An 18,842-nucleotide genomic window follows, 5' to 3' on the forward strand; every position below is an offset into this window, starting at 1 on the left:
GTAGGTGGGGGGGGGGGGGCTGTACATTGGAGGTGGGGGGGGGGGGGTGGGGGACACTGTACATTGGAATACTGACAAAGCCATACTTGGTCATTTACTGTACAACTGGGTTAGGACATTTGTAGGGGCCAGTTTCGAATTACAGTCTCCCATATGTGTTCTTTGAGAGTGTTTTTGAAAGTTGGTAGTGATTCACATTCCTTTACAGCTTTGGGTAGGGCGTTCCACATTGATGTGGCATAATTGCGAAACGTGTTTAGTCCCTTGTTTGAGCCGAATCTGGGTTTAACATGATTTGTGGAGCTCCCTCTGGTGTTGTGATCGTGGTATTCACTGACCTTTGGGAAGTATTTTGACATGTACATGGGTACCTTGGTCGTGTAGTGTATCTTGTAGACCAGGCCCATTGCAAGTTGCTGTACTCTGTCGTCTACTCTAAGCCATCCTAGGTTGTCAAAGTGGGCAGGGGTGAGGTGGGTTCTAGGAGTCAGGTCAAGCAGTAGTCTGACTAGTTTGTTTTGAGATGTTTGTAATTAGGTTTTTAGTGCCTTTGAGGTGCTTTGGTACCATGAGGTGCAAGCATAGTCGTAGTACCCTTGAATGAGTGCTCCTGCCAGAGTCTTCAGGGTATTCTTGTTTACCAGAGAGGAGATCCGGTACAAGAATCGAGTTCGTTGGTTGACTTTTTTTTATTACATTGGATGCCATTTTGTCACAGGAAATATTAGCCTCTAGGATGGAACCCAGATAGGTAATTTCATCTTTCCTTGTGACAATATTGTCACCCACTGTAACTGAGAAGCCGTCGGTCTTGCTGAGTTTGTTATTTGAACCAAAGAGAATGGACTCTGTTTTGCCCATGTGTAATGATAGTTTGTTGTCGGCGAGCCATATGCAGATTTTGCCTAGTTCCGAGCTGAGGGTTTTTTCAACCTGTAACTTGTTCTTGTCAGAGACCAGTAGGGCTGAGTCATCCACAAACAGGAACAAGTTGCAGTCACAAGCTGACGACATTTGCATAAATTAGGAACAGTAGCGGTCCTAGTATGGGACTGGTGGCCATATTCAAACTCATTTCCTCTAAGCACTATACTCAGTGGTACTAATTTATATATTTTATACCCAGGTTAATCACCTGTACACTGTATATTACTATTGCACTTTACTGTTACATTTGCACTCTAGTTGGATGCCAAACTTATTTTCGTTGTACTGTAGCCTACTTGTGCTGTATAATGACAATACATTTGAATCTAATCTAAATAAATGTCAAACTAAACGACTGTTTGCAAAACAGTTTTGTGTGTGAGAGATTGTCGTGAATTTATCAAAATGAAACATGAAAATATCAACGGAACTGTACAAAATGATTAGACGGAAATGCTGATTTGACAGAAGGGCCACTTGAAAACCCCATGTTGGTGTTCTCTGTGGCCCCAGGCTTATAGAGGTTGACACAGTGACTCCCCCGACCAGGTGCCGGACCATTAAGGTCATAAACTGACCCCTCGGGACTATATTGAGATGGGCAGAAAGGAGTGGTATTTACTTTTAGCTAAAGAAGAACAAAAGCTTACTTTGGGTGACCCATTTCCCCCACGGGACCTATTTGGTAAGAGACTAAAGAGGAAGGAGATCATTATCTTTGAAGAACAGGAAACCAACTGAAAATCCAGTTGAGGTCAAAGGTTTATTTACACTAGCTAAGCAATTTCAGGTTACGACACGGCAGCTGCTCAGAAAACCTAAGGCCCAGAGGTCAGAAAGGAAAAACCAGACGGTTGGAATCTCCCCTTACACATCAGATTTGATTGACTTAAGACATACCACACAGGCTCCAGGATATTGGAATTTAAGTAGAATGCCACCAGTTACACATTAACTCTAATAGTTAGACTAGACGGTTTTTAGACCTTAAGGAAATAGATAAAACTAATGGCTTTGTCAGAGAGATTAGTTAGATGGCCTTAGAAAACATTGCAACACATATGTAAAGCAAGGACCATTATGTTAAAAGTGAGCTGTCATATCAAATCACCTTAGATAAATAGGTTTGGCAGGCATGAAAAGTTGACAATAAGTGAACCAAATACAAAGACATTGTTTGTAAATTAATGTTAATACTGAACAAAATACTTAGTGATCAAATAGAGCTACAAACTAGATTACAGATTACTTTAGAATAGGAAATACAAACAGTAGGATGTAACATTAAATAGTTCAATCAAATAAAGTAAAATGTGGACAGAACTGAAGAAAAGACTGTTAGTCACTGTTTAGACAATAAAGAATAAAATCTCTTAATGCTAAAAGATAAAACTATACAGTATTGGTCAATGGTTAATCAAGAAACCAGTATATTATTTCTGTTGAAAAGGACGTATGCAATTAATCTGTTCACGGAGAGAGGAGCTGAAAGGATCCCCTAATAAGGAAATGTAATAGAAATGGCTAACTGTTAACAGCCAGGCGGATTCTATTGTGTAACGGTGTGTCAGCAGACCAGGCTGACGTGTCATCGAGCGAGGAGATCCTTTGGCCAATGGAGAAGCCCGAGCCCTGGGACACACGTCTCCGGGGGCTTTTGGGGGAAGTTCTTTCTTCCCTTTTTAAGCAGGGCTGATGGAGATGGACGACAGACTGAGACACAGACCTGGAGCGAGACAGACCTGGACAGGAGGGGAGCGCTGGAGACTCACCAACCGGAGCTCGAGAGCCGAGCCGGAGACTCAGAGCCACTGACACCAGACGACAGAGGAGCGCCTCATAGCAGGAGATCCCGCCACGGAGAGAGACAAAATCAAGCGCTCCCGGCTTGAGCGCTGAGACTCACCGAAAACCAAGGTTGCCTTGGCGACCAGGAACCACTAAGAGAGGACGCGTGTTGTCATGGCCAACCCGAGAGACAACAACACCACCACCGGAGAAACGGCTCTGATCGGCCCCAGCTGATCAGATCATGGACAAAACTGCCACATCAAAGAGACGATTAGATTACAGTAAAGGTCTTGTACTTGTTTGATTCATAGCTGTGGTTTATTAAGAAATGGAAATAAACACACCAGTTTGTTTTATTCAGAGCACCTCGTCTGCGTTTTCCTTAATAGAACCGAACACCAGAAATACAAAACAATGCAGAGAGAAGAGTAGACTATACGATCACAGAACTTAGATATAAATGGAGTGAAAGATACTTCAGTTGGTCCGTGACCCGTGCTGTATTCGACCAAAGCCGGTTGAAGACGACGAAAAGCTACTTCTGGAAAATGGACCGAGAGATTCTCGCCCTCATCGACGCCTCTGTGACTGATTAACCCTTCGCCTCTTCAGCCGAGGACAGCGAGTTTGAAGGTAAGTAATAAAGATGCATTTAAAATTTGGTGGAGGTTGAGCGGTCTCAAATTGGGGTTGCTATGGGGAAAAGTGAAGGCTAATGGACCAGAAAAAAATGGGTTGATGTCGGAAGAACACCAGAAACCAGGATTCACGACCTACTGTCTCTGGTTTCGGCCGCACACCAACGCAGCACTTAAGGTTAGGGTATTGAGGGGTGTTCGGTTAGAATGCCTAAGATTGGTACAATGCCAGAGGTGGTAAGACTAGTCTGGGTAGAATCGATACTAATGTAATGAAGGAAAGGGGCGCAATCCGAGTGAACGGTACAGTAATGAGGCGAAAGATGAAGTGTTTATAAGCAACTATGGAGCTATAAATAAGGAATTGTTCAGGGAAACAATTGAAGGTCTGGGGATAAGTGACGTTTTTGGTTGATGAACGGGTTAAATGAGGCACTGTTTTCACTCGTCAGAACCGGGCCCGCTCTGGGAAACGGCTGACGGAGGAACAAGAGTACCATTGTGGATTTTCAAGCCCTTCATCGAACAGTATTGTGACTACCAGTAAAGAGAGGATATGGATGTCTGTATTTAGTTCAGATCGCGCACAGCCGAGGGTTAGGGATTCGTGCCAGTTTGCTTAGCGAGTTAGGAGCCCACTTAGAATCGGTACGCTGAACAATGGACTTTTGGAAGACGTTCCATAGGCGAATTGTCGAGACAAATCCGACGTCATTTAGGCTCAGATTGGCTATGGTCCAGATCTGAAGAACATCAAACTCGTGGAGGAATGAGGAAAGTAGGAAATATGGAAATTATGGTTAAACAAACGATTTGACCATCTAAACCTCCGATTCAAGCCGGCAAGAGGCGCTACAAAACTCTCCACGAGCTACTATACATGAATGGAGCGGGTTTCTCGGGGTATAGCAAGGCGGATTTACTAGAACTCGGTAGATGTATGAAGCACTTTGAAAGAAGGAACTGCGCTTGTGATTAGAACATAGGAAAGAATTGTGTGAAATGGGCGAGGTAGGAAATGCGCTTAGAATGAATGTGGCCAAATGAATAGTATGCTTATGAATAGGACATTGTTTTGCTAAGTATATATGTTGGGATGGATGTATGTTAGAAGCTATGAGTGAATGCCAATGTATTTTTTGTATTATTATGGGACACTGGTGACCAAGACGGCAGCGGAGAAACCGTAACATTGTCCCTGGGATGGGGCATTTATTTAGCTGGCTCCGTTAGCCGCGGGACGGCAGCAGTAACGTATGGACGCTGTGTTGCAATATCGAGTGAATTGAGTGAATGGCAAGAGTGATGGAACCAAAATGATGTGTGAAGTTCGTTGAAAATTTTTAAATCTGTGGTATAAAGGTCTAAATTTAATATAGTAGGGATCGAAATAAACGGAGTTCTGGGAGCTGATGACGTCACTAGGAACGCCTAGGCTTTTGGGAGCGTTGGATTTAAAATACTGTGTATTGGGGGGGCAGGTGGCGCACGGAGATTACGTTCGTCACCAACACCGGGAGACACTAGGATTCGTCTGTTCGAATCCAGCTCCCGGCGTTGCTATCAGCCTGGCTGGCCCCTCGCACTGATACAATTGGCTGTATCAGAGGGTGGGAAAGCTGAAGGGTGGGTCCTGGGCGTTGTGGACAGCGACCCCTACAGTTCGGTCGGGGCGCCTGCTCAGCGAGGGTTGGATCTGAGGAGAGATAGTGTGGCCTCCCACACGCTACACTCTCCCCGGTGAGAACCTGCGCGGCCAGGTTGGCCTGCCCCAGGCTGCACATGCGTCGGAGGAAAGCATGTGACAGTCTCCGGTCTCCCGGACCAACAGTAGGGGAAAGTACGCAACAACCAGGAAGGGTGGGATGGGAGAGAAATCGGGAAAAAGGAGGGGAAGAAAGATAAAAAAAAAAATTACTGTGTATTTCGGCCAGGCGGGGCCAAACGGGCGAGCGAACTAGAATAAAGATAATAATATATGTTCTGTAAACTGGGGCTAAATAGGATTAAAGTTATGATGCGGGGTATAACTGTGTTACGTAAATGTCGCGATGTGTTGTGCCGCTCGAATCAACAGGATAATGGGCCGTTTAGGAGAAGTTATGGTAGTGGCTAAACTAGGCTAACGAAGCTAGCAGTACTGAGCTAACGAAGCTAAAATGCTAAGCTACCTGTGCTAACAATGTAGCATGATTGAACTCTCGGGGAGTATCGCGTGTTGCTACTCTTGGTGGCTGGCACGGGACTTTAGGGAGGCGCGGACAGGAACTTCCGGTATAGAGGGATTCTGGGGATTGTGGTTTATAATTGAGGTGAGACGTCGAGTTGACGTCAGGTGGTGGTGTGCTGCGTGATGACGCACTTGTGGGGGAGGGTGAGGGTGCCTCCTGCAGGACGTTGTGAGTACTGTAGTACAATAGTGGTGATGTGCTAAACATTACAGCAGGGGGCGGTGTTGCCTCTTTGATTGTTACACCTCTCCTTCGCATGTAAACGGGGAGCCGTAGCGGACATTTTTGTAGTTTTTATAGGTTTTTTGGTTTTAGGGTGGCGACCATCTTTGGAAATTTGTAGTTCTTTATATCGGTTTTTCCAGTTTTTGATGACGAATGTATATACTTGTTTAGTTATCGATCAATATTTGTTGTGGGCCCAGTATGATGGCGCTAGTGGGGTAGAAATGTGGTGGATGAGTGGGTTTGTTTGTAACTTTACATAGGATGGTTTGTTCCAATAATAGGCAGCTGATGAGTGTCTGGTGGTTGGAACATGTAGACGGTATGTGTCGGTTTGCGCATGCACGCCACGGTCGGTCAGTACAAGGGGGATGGACTATGGGCTTTTGTTAGGGCAGTAGACAGTGAAGGGCTATAGGGGGCGATGTTGGACGAGACTAGTTGGAGTGAAAACAGCGACGTGGTGTGCTGTGACGAGACTTGCGTGAACCCCCCCCCCTTCTCCTCCGTGTCTCTTCCTCCCTCTCTCACTCTCCCCTCCCTCTCTCCCTCCCTCCCTCCCTGCCTTCCTCCCTCCCTCCCTCCTTCCCTGCCTCTCTCTATCTCTCTCTCGATCCCTCCCTCCCTCCCTCCCTCCTTCCCTGCCTCTCTCTATCTCTCTCTCTCTCTCGATCCCTCTCTCCCTTCATCCCTCTCTCCCTCCCTGCCTCCTTCCCTGCCTCTCTCACTCTCCCCTCCCTCTCACTCTCCCCTCCCTCCCTGCCTTCCTCCCTCCCTCCCTCCCTCCTTCCCTGCCTCTCTCTTCTCTATCCCTCTCTCCCAGCTTGACTTTGTGGAGATAACAGGTTCACAAAGGGAGATTTATTCAAGGTAGATTGACTTTATGGTAAGGCTTAGAGCATTGGTTATATTAATGTAGTGTTTACTTTCTAAATTAGGATTACATGGGAGGACCCCCCATTCCTTTTCCTTCTGTATGTCTCTCTCTCTCCCTTCTTCCCACTCTCTCTCCCCTGTGTCCCCCCCCTTCCTCCCTCCCGCTGTCTATTTCCTTCTGTCTGTATTTCCCTCTCCCTCTCTCTCCCTCTATCTCTCTCTCCCTCCCGGTATCTCCCCCTCCCTTATCTCTAGCTACCTGCTTGATACTGTTGGGCTGCCAGGGTTGCATAGGTGTTTTTATTCAGGTTGTAGTGCCCCGGCAGTAAGATTTAAGGTATAGTGTTAGATATTAGGAACTCCATGCAGACTCTTTTAGTCTGATTAAAGTAGGGTTTGATTTAAGTTAAGGTTGGCAGCAGATGATGAAGATAGTGTTTGAAGTCCTGTGGGTTAGCTGGACCAGGCAATACGGTAAAGTCTGCTAATTGATTCTAGAAAGATTTAGTTATAGTTGAGGTTGAATTGAGAGCCCCCCCCCCCTTCCTCCGTCTCTGTCTTCCCCCCTCAGTCCCTGTATCCCTCTCCCCCTCCCTCCCTTTTCTCTGCCCTCCGCCCCCCCTCTGTCTCTCCTTGTATTTCTCCCTGTGATTCTCCTTCTCTCCCTTCTTTTCTCCATGTGTGCCCCCCCCCCTCAATGGCTTGCCTGAGTATGGATTGTGGGTGTGCAGGCCATTGCTGGGTTGGGTAGTGGACCCGTGTTGGGGTCCTTGGAAGCAGGGTTAGCTTTGCGGCATGTTGTGTGTTATTGGGTGTTATTGGCGTGGATGTTTATTTGAACTGCGTTGTTATTATGTGTGTGGAGTGCGTACCGGAGGGGCGCTGGCCTGTCTAGGTGCGGGTGATGGTAGGAGGAGTTGTGATATTCTTTGAGAAAAGGAGCTTGGGGTGTTTCCATTCAGGTTCGAAACTGAGGGGAAAACGCTTTCGGCTGTGAGAAATCGGTTCTTTGTGAATTCAAGGATCTGGGAGGATATTGCAGTAAGGTATAGTGCTGGTGTCCATGAGTTTAATAACATGAACAACTGGGCTATATGACGGTCAGGGGTTTAGTGATCTAAGTTACTAAACATTTATTTTTTTCCCCTTGATGGTGGTTGGAAGCAGAAGACAACACCAAAAGGATTTTTTGGTGTTGTGGGGGGAAGTGTGTAAGAGTATAAGCGAAGTGTGTGGATGTATAAATGAAATTGATGTTGTATGAAAGGTGTGAGGCGAAGTTAATATTACATTTATATTTAGTCAATACGCTAAGCGGTCATTTAAAGTATGAAATAAGATCAGAATGGACGGATTCAACAAAGCAAAATGAAATTGGAACAGATGAAGGACCAGGTTTACAAAAATTGTTAGAATTGATAGGTTGTGTGGAAGTAATGTTTGTGATTCTCCAGATGATCATATGAAAGGAACACACAGAGGATTGGAAACCTCCAGTTTTCCTGTTGGAGGAACGGACAAAAACAAGCTAAGCTGTATCGTTATATTCAAACAGATCACACCAAATCTCTCTAAAAATATTAGTATAGTGTTGCCCGACATTTCCAATGCATAACAGATAGTGGGAATGACAAGGGAAATGCCACTGATGTTAAGTTTGGGTGTTTTTGCTTTCTTTCTGCACAGGTGCTCGGCAGGACAGATGGGGCTCTGACGATTTCGATAACCAACTGGGGAAACGGCTATATAAGCCTTGGTATAAGTATGAATGATAGGCCAGTTATCAATCCTTGTCTGCACAGTAAAAAGTTGACAGTGTGAGTGTTTTAACTCAAGTAGGTAGAAATAGTTTGAGAGACGGAGAAACTTGTTTTTTCAAACGGTTATTGCAGGAGTGTTTGAAAGTGGAGAGAATGACGGTTACACAGGAAGTTCACCTTAGTGGAACATTGATAGGAACAACTGAAGCGTTAGATGCAATAACAATAGAATAACAAAAACGAGAGTAAACAATCAGTCTGTTTCAATAACCCGTAGTATTAAAAAAAATATATATATATATATAGAAATGGCCCTCAGTAGTCAGGCCGTTGGTGGGAGAAAGCCGAGAACCTCTGCAGACATTTCCCAGATAGACTTTACCAGTGATGATATTCTGATTGATTGGAATAGGATGGACTTCTCTCATGTGACCAGTACGATAGAAGGACTTGAAATGATGACTTTGGTTCCAATACAGGGGGTCTCAGAGGAGAAAGAACCAGAGACAACGGTATTACTCCAACCAGAACCGATCCATGCTGGAGTGTCCATTGCAGGTGACTGCAGTTTAACCAAGGGACAGAGAAAGAGAGTGAGAAGAGCAGCGTTGTTACAGCGGTCCCACGAAGTCCACTCTGGCCGTACGGTTGGAACAGAGACCGACAGCAGGTATGGAACTATACACAAACAGTTTCTACAGCCCACCCGTTTCCCATGTCCAGTCGTCCCTCGAGACCAAAGCCGGGATGAGAGGCGTGGGCCGGTGACGAGGAGCCAGCCAGCGAGGGACAGGGTGGAGGAGGAGGAGAGGATGACGTGCCTCTCTCCAGAAAGACAGAGAGCGTTTGTAGAAGCGTTCGAACGACATGAGGCGGTTCATCGAGACTTGAGGAAGACAGAGCGGGCGTTTGGTCAAGCCGCACACGAGATGCAGAGACTGGAGCAAGAACTGGCTGAAAAGAATGTACTGTTGAGTGGTACAGTTCGTGATGTCATGCTTTGGGCGTCAGACCTAGGCCGCCGTGATCAAGGAGTGCCCTGTGCTCCGTTGCCCGGACAGGGAACTGGGCCGCGACAGGGTGAACAGAACCGCAGGAGGGGTGAGTTTCCAGGCCCCTCCCAACAAGAAAAGGCCAGAGAAACGGCAGCAGAAAAGGACAGGTATGCACCTCTCTCCTCCAGGCAACAGGACATACAACCAGAGGACAGGAGAGGGGTAGACCTGGCGGGAGCTGTGGGATGCCAGCCGAGAGACTGCTGGGGTCGTGGTAAACTGGGACCGCCTGGATGGCCGGCATCGGCTGAGTGCTGGAATTGTGGAGAGATCGGCCATCTCGCTCGATCATGTGGCAAAGGGTGGCGGGCTCGGCAAGGGTCCAATAGATGGCGAGAGTCCAACGGACAGCATGAGTTCATCAGAAAATAGACCTGCTGGACTTGCGGAATGTTGGGTCATTCTCAGAAGGAGTGAAAAGAGGTTGTGTCTGCAAAGGTCATAGGTTGAATAAGAGCGAAGCGGGAATGCACAAACAAAGCTGAAAGTGCTCGAGAAAATAGAGTTATTAATAAATAAAAATGGAAAAATGCAACTGATTAGAATAAAAATAGAAACGGAGATAAATAGATAGGGTAAAAGGGTTGATTAGGTGTGCAAGTTACTAAAACGGTTTGGTAGACTAACAAGGGTAAGTTGGGGCTGTAGAAGGATGAAGTAACTGGAAATTGCATGGGCTAATCGTACTAACAAAAATGATGGTTTTAAACAGGAACAATGGAACATTTAATATTAGACAGGGTTAATAACAAAGGACTATTTATAGTAGTGATTATACATACTTGATCCAAGGGTGGTCAAGGAAAAAAAAAAAAAAAAAAAAAAACATTAAATTTCTTTGTTTAATTTCTTTTTAGATTTTTAATTTTTCTTTCTTAGTTTTTACGGGGGTGATTTTGCCTCTAGAGGATAGTTAATTCTGTTGGATGGGTGTGTAGCATGAAGGCACTCACAATTTTTTGTTTGTTTGAAATTTTCTTTGTTTTTGTTTTAACACTCTGTTTTGTTTAGGAACTGGCTGGCTGGGAGGGATCTCTCGCCGGTCAGGGATAGCAGGTGGTGGTGACACAGCGGGACTGGTAGGAAAGTCTGAGATAATGAGCTGGAAACTGAGAGTGGACGGGAGCTGGTTCATGGTTTGTTTTCCGCTCATTGAGAGTCCAGATGTAGAATCTGGGGGGTTGTGTCACGGTTTGGGGTATGGTAAGTGTTGAGGAAATGTTTTTCTCTGTCTATAGGTAAGCTCTGTAGGTTTTGGTCGCCATTGGCCAAATAGTGTTCATGTAGGGTGCAGACATGTGAATTTGATAATTGACTTATGGGAGACTCTGCACCGGCTTGTTGAAGGCTGGCGGAGTGTGTGGGATGTGTGTTTAAAGGGACTGTGGTTTGTTGCCATGCACATAGGTTCTGTTGGTGATTGGCCTCGTCTAGAGCTGGCTGTCCAGACCAAGGAGGCTGTCTGGAAACAAGGTATTGATAGTGAAATATAATGGTTATTCCACTCTCAAAGGGTGGAAGTAGTATTGTGTTGAACTTGAGATATTTGATCTAGTAAAATAGTACAGCACAAAAACAAATGAGACAAAGGTGATTTGATTGAATGTTAACATAACTAATTTGGAGAAAAATGTATTGTCAAAATGCAGAACAGTAAAGATGTATCTGCGAAAATAAAAGTTTCCAATCTATTGTGTGTTTGTAAATAACAATCCAAAATGAAAAAAGGACAAAGGGAAAATCGTTTCCTTCTGTGGAAAATCGGAGCAGTACCAAGAACTGCCCACAACAAAGAAGAGGCTGTGGTTAGCACAAAATACAACAAGAAGGAAACGGTCAAAACGAGTTAGCAGTAAAGACCTCAGGAGGTTTAAACAGGGATAACTGACAAGGATGAAAGCGAAGAATAATTGAGGCCTCAGTGGTCTTTTCAAGGAGAAGAGATGATTTTTGTTTGCTTGTTTAAATCTCCCTCAATGTTTAGAGTGTTAATCTTTTATTGGTGTGATGTATTAATCTTTTCTTGCAGAGTCAATTACACAAAACAGACACATTGAAGCTAATTACATGGATAATGTATAGTCATAATTAGAAAAGCTGATAAAATGGTACGATGTTCTTTTTGTATAAAGAAACGGACCTAGACTGGATGTCGTATAAATAACTGATAATGTGTATAACTGTGCAAGAAGAAAAGGTAGGTGAAATGATGAATTTTGTAACTGTACAGATGGGAATGGGTTTGGTAGTTCGATTTGTGTAAATTTTGGATTTTTTTGAAATTTTTGAAAATATTAGCAAAAATGGTAATTATGGTTTTAACATGTTTAATTTAGAACATTGGTGCTATATAGTGGGTTATGAAACCCACTAAGGGTGGATTGTCGTGAATTTATCAAAATGAAACATGAAAATATCAACGGAACTGTACAAAATGATTAGACGGAAATGCTGATTTGACAGAAGGGCCACTTGAAAACCCCATGTTGGTGTTCTCTGTGGCCCCAGGCTTATAGAGGTTGACACAGTGACTCCCCCGACCAGGTGCCGGACCATTAAGGTCATAAACTGACCCCTCGGGACTATATTGAGATGGGCAGAAAGGAGTGGTATTTACTTTTAGCTAAAGAAGAACAAAAGCTTACTTTGGGTGACCCATTTCCCCCACGGGACCTATTTGGTAAGAGACTAAAGAGGAAGGAGATAATTATCTTTGAAGAACAGGAAACCAACTGAAAATACAGTTGAGGTCAAAGGTTTATTTACACTAGCTAAGCAATTTCAGGTTACGACACGGCAGCTGCTCAGAAAACCTAAGGCCCAGAGGTCAGAAAGGAAACACCAGACGGTTGGAATCTCCCCTTACACATCAGATTTGATTGACTTAAGACATACCACACAGGCTCCAGGATATTGGAATTTAAGTAGAATGCCACCAGTTACACATTAACTCTAATAGTAAGACTAGACGGTTTTTAGACCTTAAGGAAATAGATAAAACTAATGGCTTTGTCAGAGAGATTAGTTAGATGGCCTTAGAAAATATTGCAACACATATGTAAAGCAAGGACCATTATGTTAAAAGTGAGCTGTCATACCAAATCACCTTAGATAAATAGGTTTGGCAGGCATGAAAAGTTGACAATAAGTGAACCAAATACAAAGACATTGTTTGTAAATTAATGTTAATACTGAACAAAATACTTAGTGATCAAATAGAGCTACAAACTAGATTACAGATTACTTTAGAATAGGAAATACAAACAGTAGGATGTAACATTAAATAGTTCAATCAAATAAAGTAAAATGTGGACAGAACTGAAGAAAAGACTGTTAGTCACTGTTTAGACAATAAAGAATAAAATCTCTTAATGCTAAAAGATAAAACTATACAGTATTGGTCAATGGTTAATCAAGAAACCAGTATATTATTTCTGTTGAAAAGGACGTATGCAATTAATCTGTTCACGGAGAGAGGAGCTGAAAGGATCCCCTAATAAGGAAATGTAATAGAAATGGCTAACTGCTAACAGCCAGGCGGATTCTATTGTGTAACGGTGTGTCAGCAGACCAGGCTGACGTGTCATCGAGCGAGGAGATCCTTTGGCCAATGGAGAAGCCCGAGCCCTGGGACACACGTCTCCGGGGGCTTTTGGGGGAAGTTCTTTCTTCCCTTTTTAAGCAGGGCTGATGGAGATGGACGACAGACTGAGACACAGACCTGGAGCGAGACAGACCTGGACAGGAGGGGAGCGCTGAAGACTCACCAACCGGAGCTCGAGAGCCGAGCCGGAGACTCAGAGCCACTGACACCAGATGACAGAGGAGCGCCTCATAGCAGGAGATCCCGCCACGGAGAGAGACGAAATCAAGCGCTCCCGGCTTGAGCGCTGAGACTCACCGAAAACCAAGGTTGCCTTGGCGACCAGGAACCACTAAGAGAGGACGCGTGTTGTCATGGCCAACCCGAGAGACAACAACACCACCACCGGAGAAACGGCTCTGATCGGCCCCAGCTGATCAGATCATGGACAAAACTGCCACATCAAAGAGACGATTAGATTTCAGTAAAGGTCTTGTACTTGTTTGATTCATAGCTGTGGTTTATTAAGAAATGGAAATAAACACCCCATTTGTTTGATTTCAGACCACCTCGTCTGCGTTTTTCCTTAATAGAACCGAACACCAGAAATACAAAACAATGCAGAGAGAAGGGTAAAAGACTATACGATCATAGAAATAGATATAAATGAAGTGAAAGATACTTCAAGATTATGTACAAAATAAATCAACGTTGTTTTTCAGCGAAGTGCCCCTTTAAGCTTCAATCCGGCTGACCGTCGAATTTTTTTTTGGAATTCTAAGCTTCGGGGCCGAGATTCGATTTGAATTCGAAGCTTCGACATAATTTTTTTTTTAAATAAAAATCTTATTTTTTATTTTTTTTATGTTGCAGGACTTGTACAGCACTTTGTTCAACTTTTGTCACTGCTGTAAAGTTTAAACCTTTTTACATCTTGTAAGCCGTCATTTGAGGCTTTATAAAAGCAGCACAATGAACACAAATCTGTCAGTGCCGAGTCCGACCTCATCTTAAATAACAAACAGCATTGCTTGTTGTAGTTAACAAAGAGAGGCAGAGTTGATTTTGCACCCAAAAAAATTATCATATTTTTTTTTTATAATCCAATTTTATTTTCATATTCGAATCCCATGCCCATCGAACGAAGCTTCGAAGTATTTAAGACAGCCCGTTCACACCCACTTCACCCCTTTATATACACTCAGGCATCCCCTGAAGGTGGCATTTGACAGCTGGCCACTGAAGCTGGTTTATCACATGACACGGTCACATCTGCCTCCCTATTACCCTCCATGTGCTCATTACATGTTTTAACCCATTCACGACCACACTACAGAAGGTTAACTGTCTGTAGTGTGGTAGCGAAAGGGTTAACCTTCTGCAGTGCGGTAGCGAAATGGTTAACCTTCTGCAGTGTGGTAGTGAAAGGGCTAACCATTTGTCGTGTGGCAGTGAAAGGGTTAACATTCTGTATTGTTGCCGTGAAAGGGTTAACCATTTTGGTAGTGTGGTAGTGAGAGGGTTAAGTTATTGGAATGGGCTCCACGCTTCATTGGTGCGAAGCGCTTACAGGATGTGCTACAGTGGTGGTGGATGTGATCTGACCGTAGGCTGACTCTAATCCCTCACCCACCCACCCCTCCAAATAAACTTTCTACATGTGTTAGGATTAAATAACCAGTGTAATAAGATTCGGTTACTTGTGTTTCATAGCGTGATACAGCAGCAGATGTACTCACAGTGCTGCTGTGTTACAGTAAGTACCACATTGCCTGAGGATTTAATAAATGAGAAAATACATGTCAGAGAGAATTCTCAGGAGAAAGAATCACATGGGAAAATCAGGGCAAATAGACTATGTGCTCTGCAGAAATATTGAGTGGATCCATAAAGATGAGAGAGGGATGTGCTACACGTCTGGTTCTATGCCTTAGAGACAATTAACCCGTTGCCACTTTCTAAAACGTTGACTTCCCAGTTTGCCAAAAATGAATCTCTTTGCTGTATCCGAAAAAGTCCCCTTTGACTCTTGATCCAATATCTTACTACTTTTCCCAACAGAGCAATTATGAAGTGCAGGAATCAGCACACTGGCCCTCTCTTCCCTGCTCTTACCTATAGCCTCAATGCAGCCGACTCGAAATAGCCTGGTGTTACACCACAGAGGGGCCGGAGGTTGATGAAAACGCTGTTCTAATATTACCTCTCGCAATCTGAAATGGTACTGTCCATGGACCAACAATGCCCCTTGTGCCCTTAAGACACTGAAAATCCATCTATGCTCTTGATAATAAGAGTCTTCTGATGTTGAATCATTGCAGAGGTGGCCTAGCTGAAACTATAGATATGCTTTCTATGCTGAAGCAGCAGAGATGTGTTTTACACAATGGGTGTGAGATGAGAGAAATGAAAAGAGACACAGTCTCCGAAGCATGAGTGTAGGTGTTCTAGTTGAACTGGGATTAACTGTACCAACAAAATGGATACGGAGTGGAATGGACCAAATTCACACGGGAAGAGGGTGGAAAGGAATCCCAACCTGAGCACGATATAAGAGCAAAATTATCACTGTGAATATGGTCAATGGAAAGGCAATAGGATAAGAGAGAGATTTTCCTAATATACAAACAACGAGGGGCCCAAATCTTTTGTTAGGAACAGATGATTCCAGTGCGTGTGTGCGCGCAGAGGATTATCACTCAGAGCCCCGGAGGATCCTCCCTGCATTTCAACAGTGCAGTTAGGAGCTCTATCATCTATTTGCAGTATCATCTGTAATTGCATTGGTTCTGGGGAAAGAAAAAATAACATCTACATTTCTTCTTTTTATGTCACTTTATTACATTCATAAAATTCCAACAACAAAAGCATGGATCCAAATTCATATGTTCACACACAGCCCACACAACCACAATGGCAAACATGAGGTAGATCACCCAGATGCCAAGATTACCACTGGGCCACATCGCTATCAAAACGTACGAGAGTTGATGCTTCGGTGAGGATTGTGAGAAGCAAGTTACATATTATGTTATGCGTTCAATTCGTTATCAAACAAGACACATTCTATCAATGGAGCTGAATGACGAAACATAACAGGGCGGGGTCACCAGCGTCTGTCTTATTACGGAGCAATCGTATACGGGGAGCTTCATTTCATCGTTTCATTTATCAGGAATTATTTTTGCTGCTGGCAAGTTAGTATAGTGCAAGTTCACATTTCCTACCCCCCCCCTAACATTCAGTAGATGAAAGACTCATCCGCTTGGGTCCTGTGCGAAGCCCTTTGCGGATGGTTTTGAAGAGGACACACACTCCCTTGATTTAAGCGAGCTCAGCATGCAAATCAAATATTACACTTCAATATGATTATCAGTCCAAAATGCTTGTCAAAATAAATAAGAATCCCTCGTGATAGGACCTGATTTTCATTTTCAATAAAAATCCAACACAAGAACGCTGAGGGACACAAACACATGGTCGGAACACATCTAGGTAGATTCTTCTTCTTCTTGCCTTCGCAAAACAAAATGCAGAAAAGATGACCAAAATATAATGGTAAAAGGTACACAATACTAAAAAATATCAGTAACCCTCAAGTCATTATAGGGTTGGTGTAATATATTAATAATGTAAACAAAGCTTTAAACAACCAACAGTAGTCCTAAATCAAATGATTTAATTTTTTCCCTTGCCTCACTCAGACAATCAATACTTCTCCCCCTTGTAGCTAATTTGTGTTTCTTCATTCTCATTGGTCCGTAAAATGAGTGACTTGAACTACCAGTGACATGTGTAGGATCACATAAGGCATATTTGGACAACCCTGTGCAATAACATATACAAACAAAACAACAACACACATTCCTTCCCACTTTCAAGTATACATATGAATTGAACTGGTCATCTGCTGACAGTATACAACCCGTGATTATCTTTTGTGTTTTCTTTGGGGGGACAGGACGGGACGACAACTGAAAGTTATATGGCTAGTTTTAAGGTGTATGGGTGGTTCACATTGACTATCACAGACTACAGCCACAGTCAACAGCAGTGCAGATGGTGAGTATGGAGGCTGTTTGTTACTTCAGTCAACAACAGTACAGTTGGCAGTATAGAGGCTGTTTGTTACATCGCACATTGGATTTTGTGAGATTCACTATGATTATGCATACACTGCATGGTGTGAAATTCAGTACAAGTCTATGTGTCATAAATGTCAACCGTTGAGAACTGGTCATCTGATTGGTAAACTAGTCCTTTCATACTGCCCCCTTCGCTCCATCTGATTGGCTAATATATCCAAAAGGGCTGCCTCCACGGATACGTTCTGGAATTGATGCCATATAAATATCACAAAGGCACAAGAGAGAGAGAGTTTTCTTGCAGGTGGCTTGCCGTTTGTAATCGCAACCGAAGTATCCACTACTTGCTGTCGAATTTGATACTCTTCTAAGACCGTTAAGAGTGATGATAGGAAGCCGATACAATGGCAGTCGATGAAGACCTGGTAACTTCCATGAGCATTACATTTCTAATGATCAAAGAGCCTAATGGAGTATGCAGAGCACGGTGAATGCAGAGGAGAGCATGTAAGGTGAAAGGCAAGGTCCAGGTGAGGCTGTCTTTGGTGAGCATGGTACCATACCTTGGGTAACACAACAGAAAAATACATGAATACACAGAATAAGGAGAAAAGCAGGCGGGTTACCCCAGTAACTGTTTTTGTACCTCTCTTTAAAACCCTGAGATAAAAGAGTATGTCCAGGATGGGACACACTGCAGTCACAGTCCAAGTATACAATCTTCAAATAGTCACATTATCGACGAGAGAGCGAGAAACAGTCTTGTCTTTTTGCAGACAAAACAAAACAAAATGTTCCATCGTTTTCAGATGTGGCTTTTTCACAGCAGAGTTTCTTTCAGTTGCAAACAAGCTTGCTTGGTACAAAACAAGCCTGAGTTAAAACGGGAATGACACCCATTCTAAGAATTCACAGGTATCATTTCTGTGCCCACGACGGTCTGGTCCATATCGGTGAACGTGCACCTCTCTGTCCAAACCCTGGAAACACAATGTAAGCAGTGCGTTTTAGTTCCGTCAACAGTTCTGCAGGGGATGCTGCACCTGTTCCGTCGGGCGCAGTCTTTTTGAATGGAGGCGGTGGTCGTCCCGCTCCCTGCTGTCGTCTCTACCCTCTAGTTTGCAAGGTAACGTTTGTCGGTGCGTACCCGAGTGCCACCTCTGGGACGCTCCGTCTCAGGGGCGCGGGAATAAACAAACGTGAACTCTTGAAATCGGTGGCATTCCCCTTTAAGATATGCACTGATCAGTCCTCAGTGGCCGGTGTAGACCACTGTAGCGGTGCAGATTCCTGTAGTAATTTGATGGCCACGTGTCCATTCATACAGCACTTTGGGCCTGTTTTGCCCCCAGAATATCCCCCTCCAACTTTCCATAGGAATGATAGGAATCATGATTGCTCTGACGTTTGCCGATCTGGAAACAGTGTATATCTTCAGGTCTGATTGTGTTTCTGTGGGAGAGGAGGGGCCCTGGGCTGTTCTGGGGGTCAAACGTGGCGGCCGGTCAAAAAGTAGAGGGGCCGGTCCTCGCTGCAGTTAGCCGTCTGGAACTCGTCTCGCAGGCGGAACTGCCACTCGTCCTCCAGCTCCAGCCTGACGATGGTCTGACGCAGGGAGTTGCGGTCCTGGCAAATCACACACAGTGTGGCACCTGGGGATCAGGGCGAGGG

General features: G+C 44.2%; 1 protein-coding gene across 1 annotated transcript in view; it reads right to left on the reverse strand.

The window, feature by feature from the left end:
• Positions 1–15,933: 15,933 nt before the first annotated feature.
• Positions 15,934–18,842, reverse strand: part of greb1l (GREB1 like retinoic acid receptor coactivator) — a 50,152-nt gene continuing 47,243 nt past the window's right edge. The window contains exon 33 of the mRNA XM_084327818.1: positions 15,934–18,823. Coding sequence (XP_084183944.1) covers positions 18,660–18,823 — 164 coding nt within the window. The 3' untranslated portion in view covers positions 15,934–18,659. The remainder of the gene's footprint in view (positions 18,824–18,842) is intronic.

Source organism: Notolepis coatsorum, assembly GCF_963971535.1.
Source record: "Notolepis coatsorum genome assembly, chromosome: 13".
NCBI lineage: Eukaryota > Metazoa > Chordata > Actinopteri > Aulopiformes > Paralepididae > Notolepis > Notolepis coatsorum.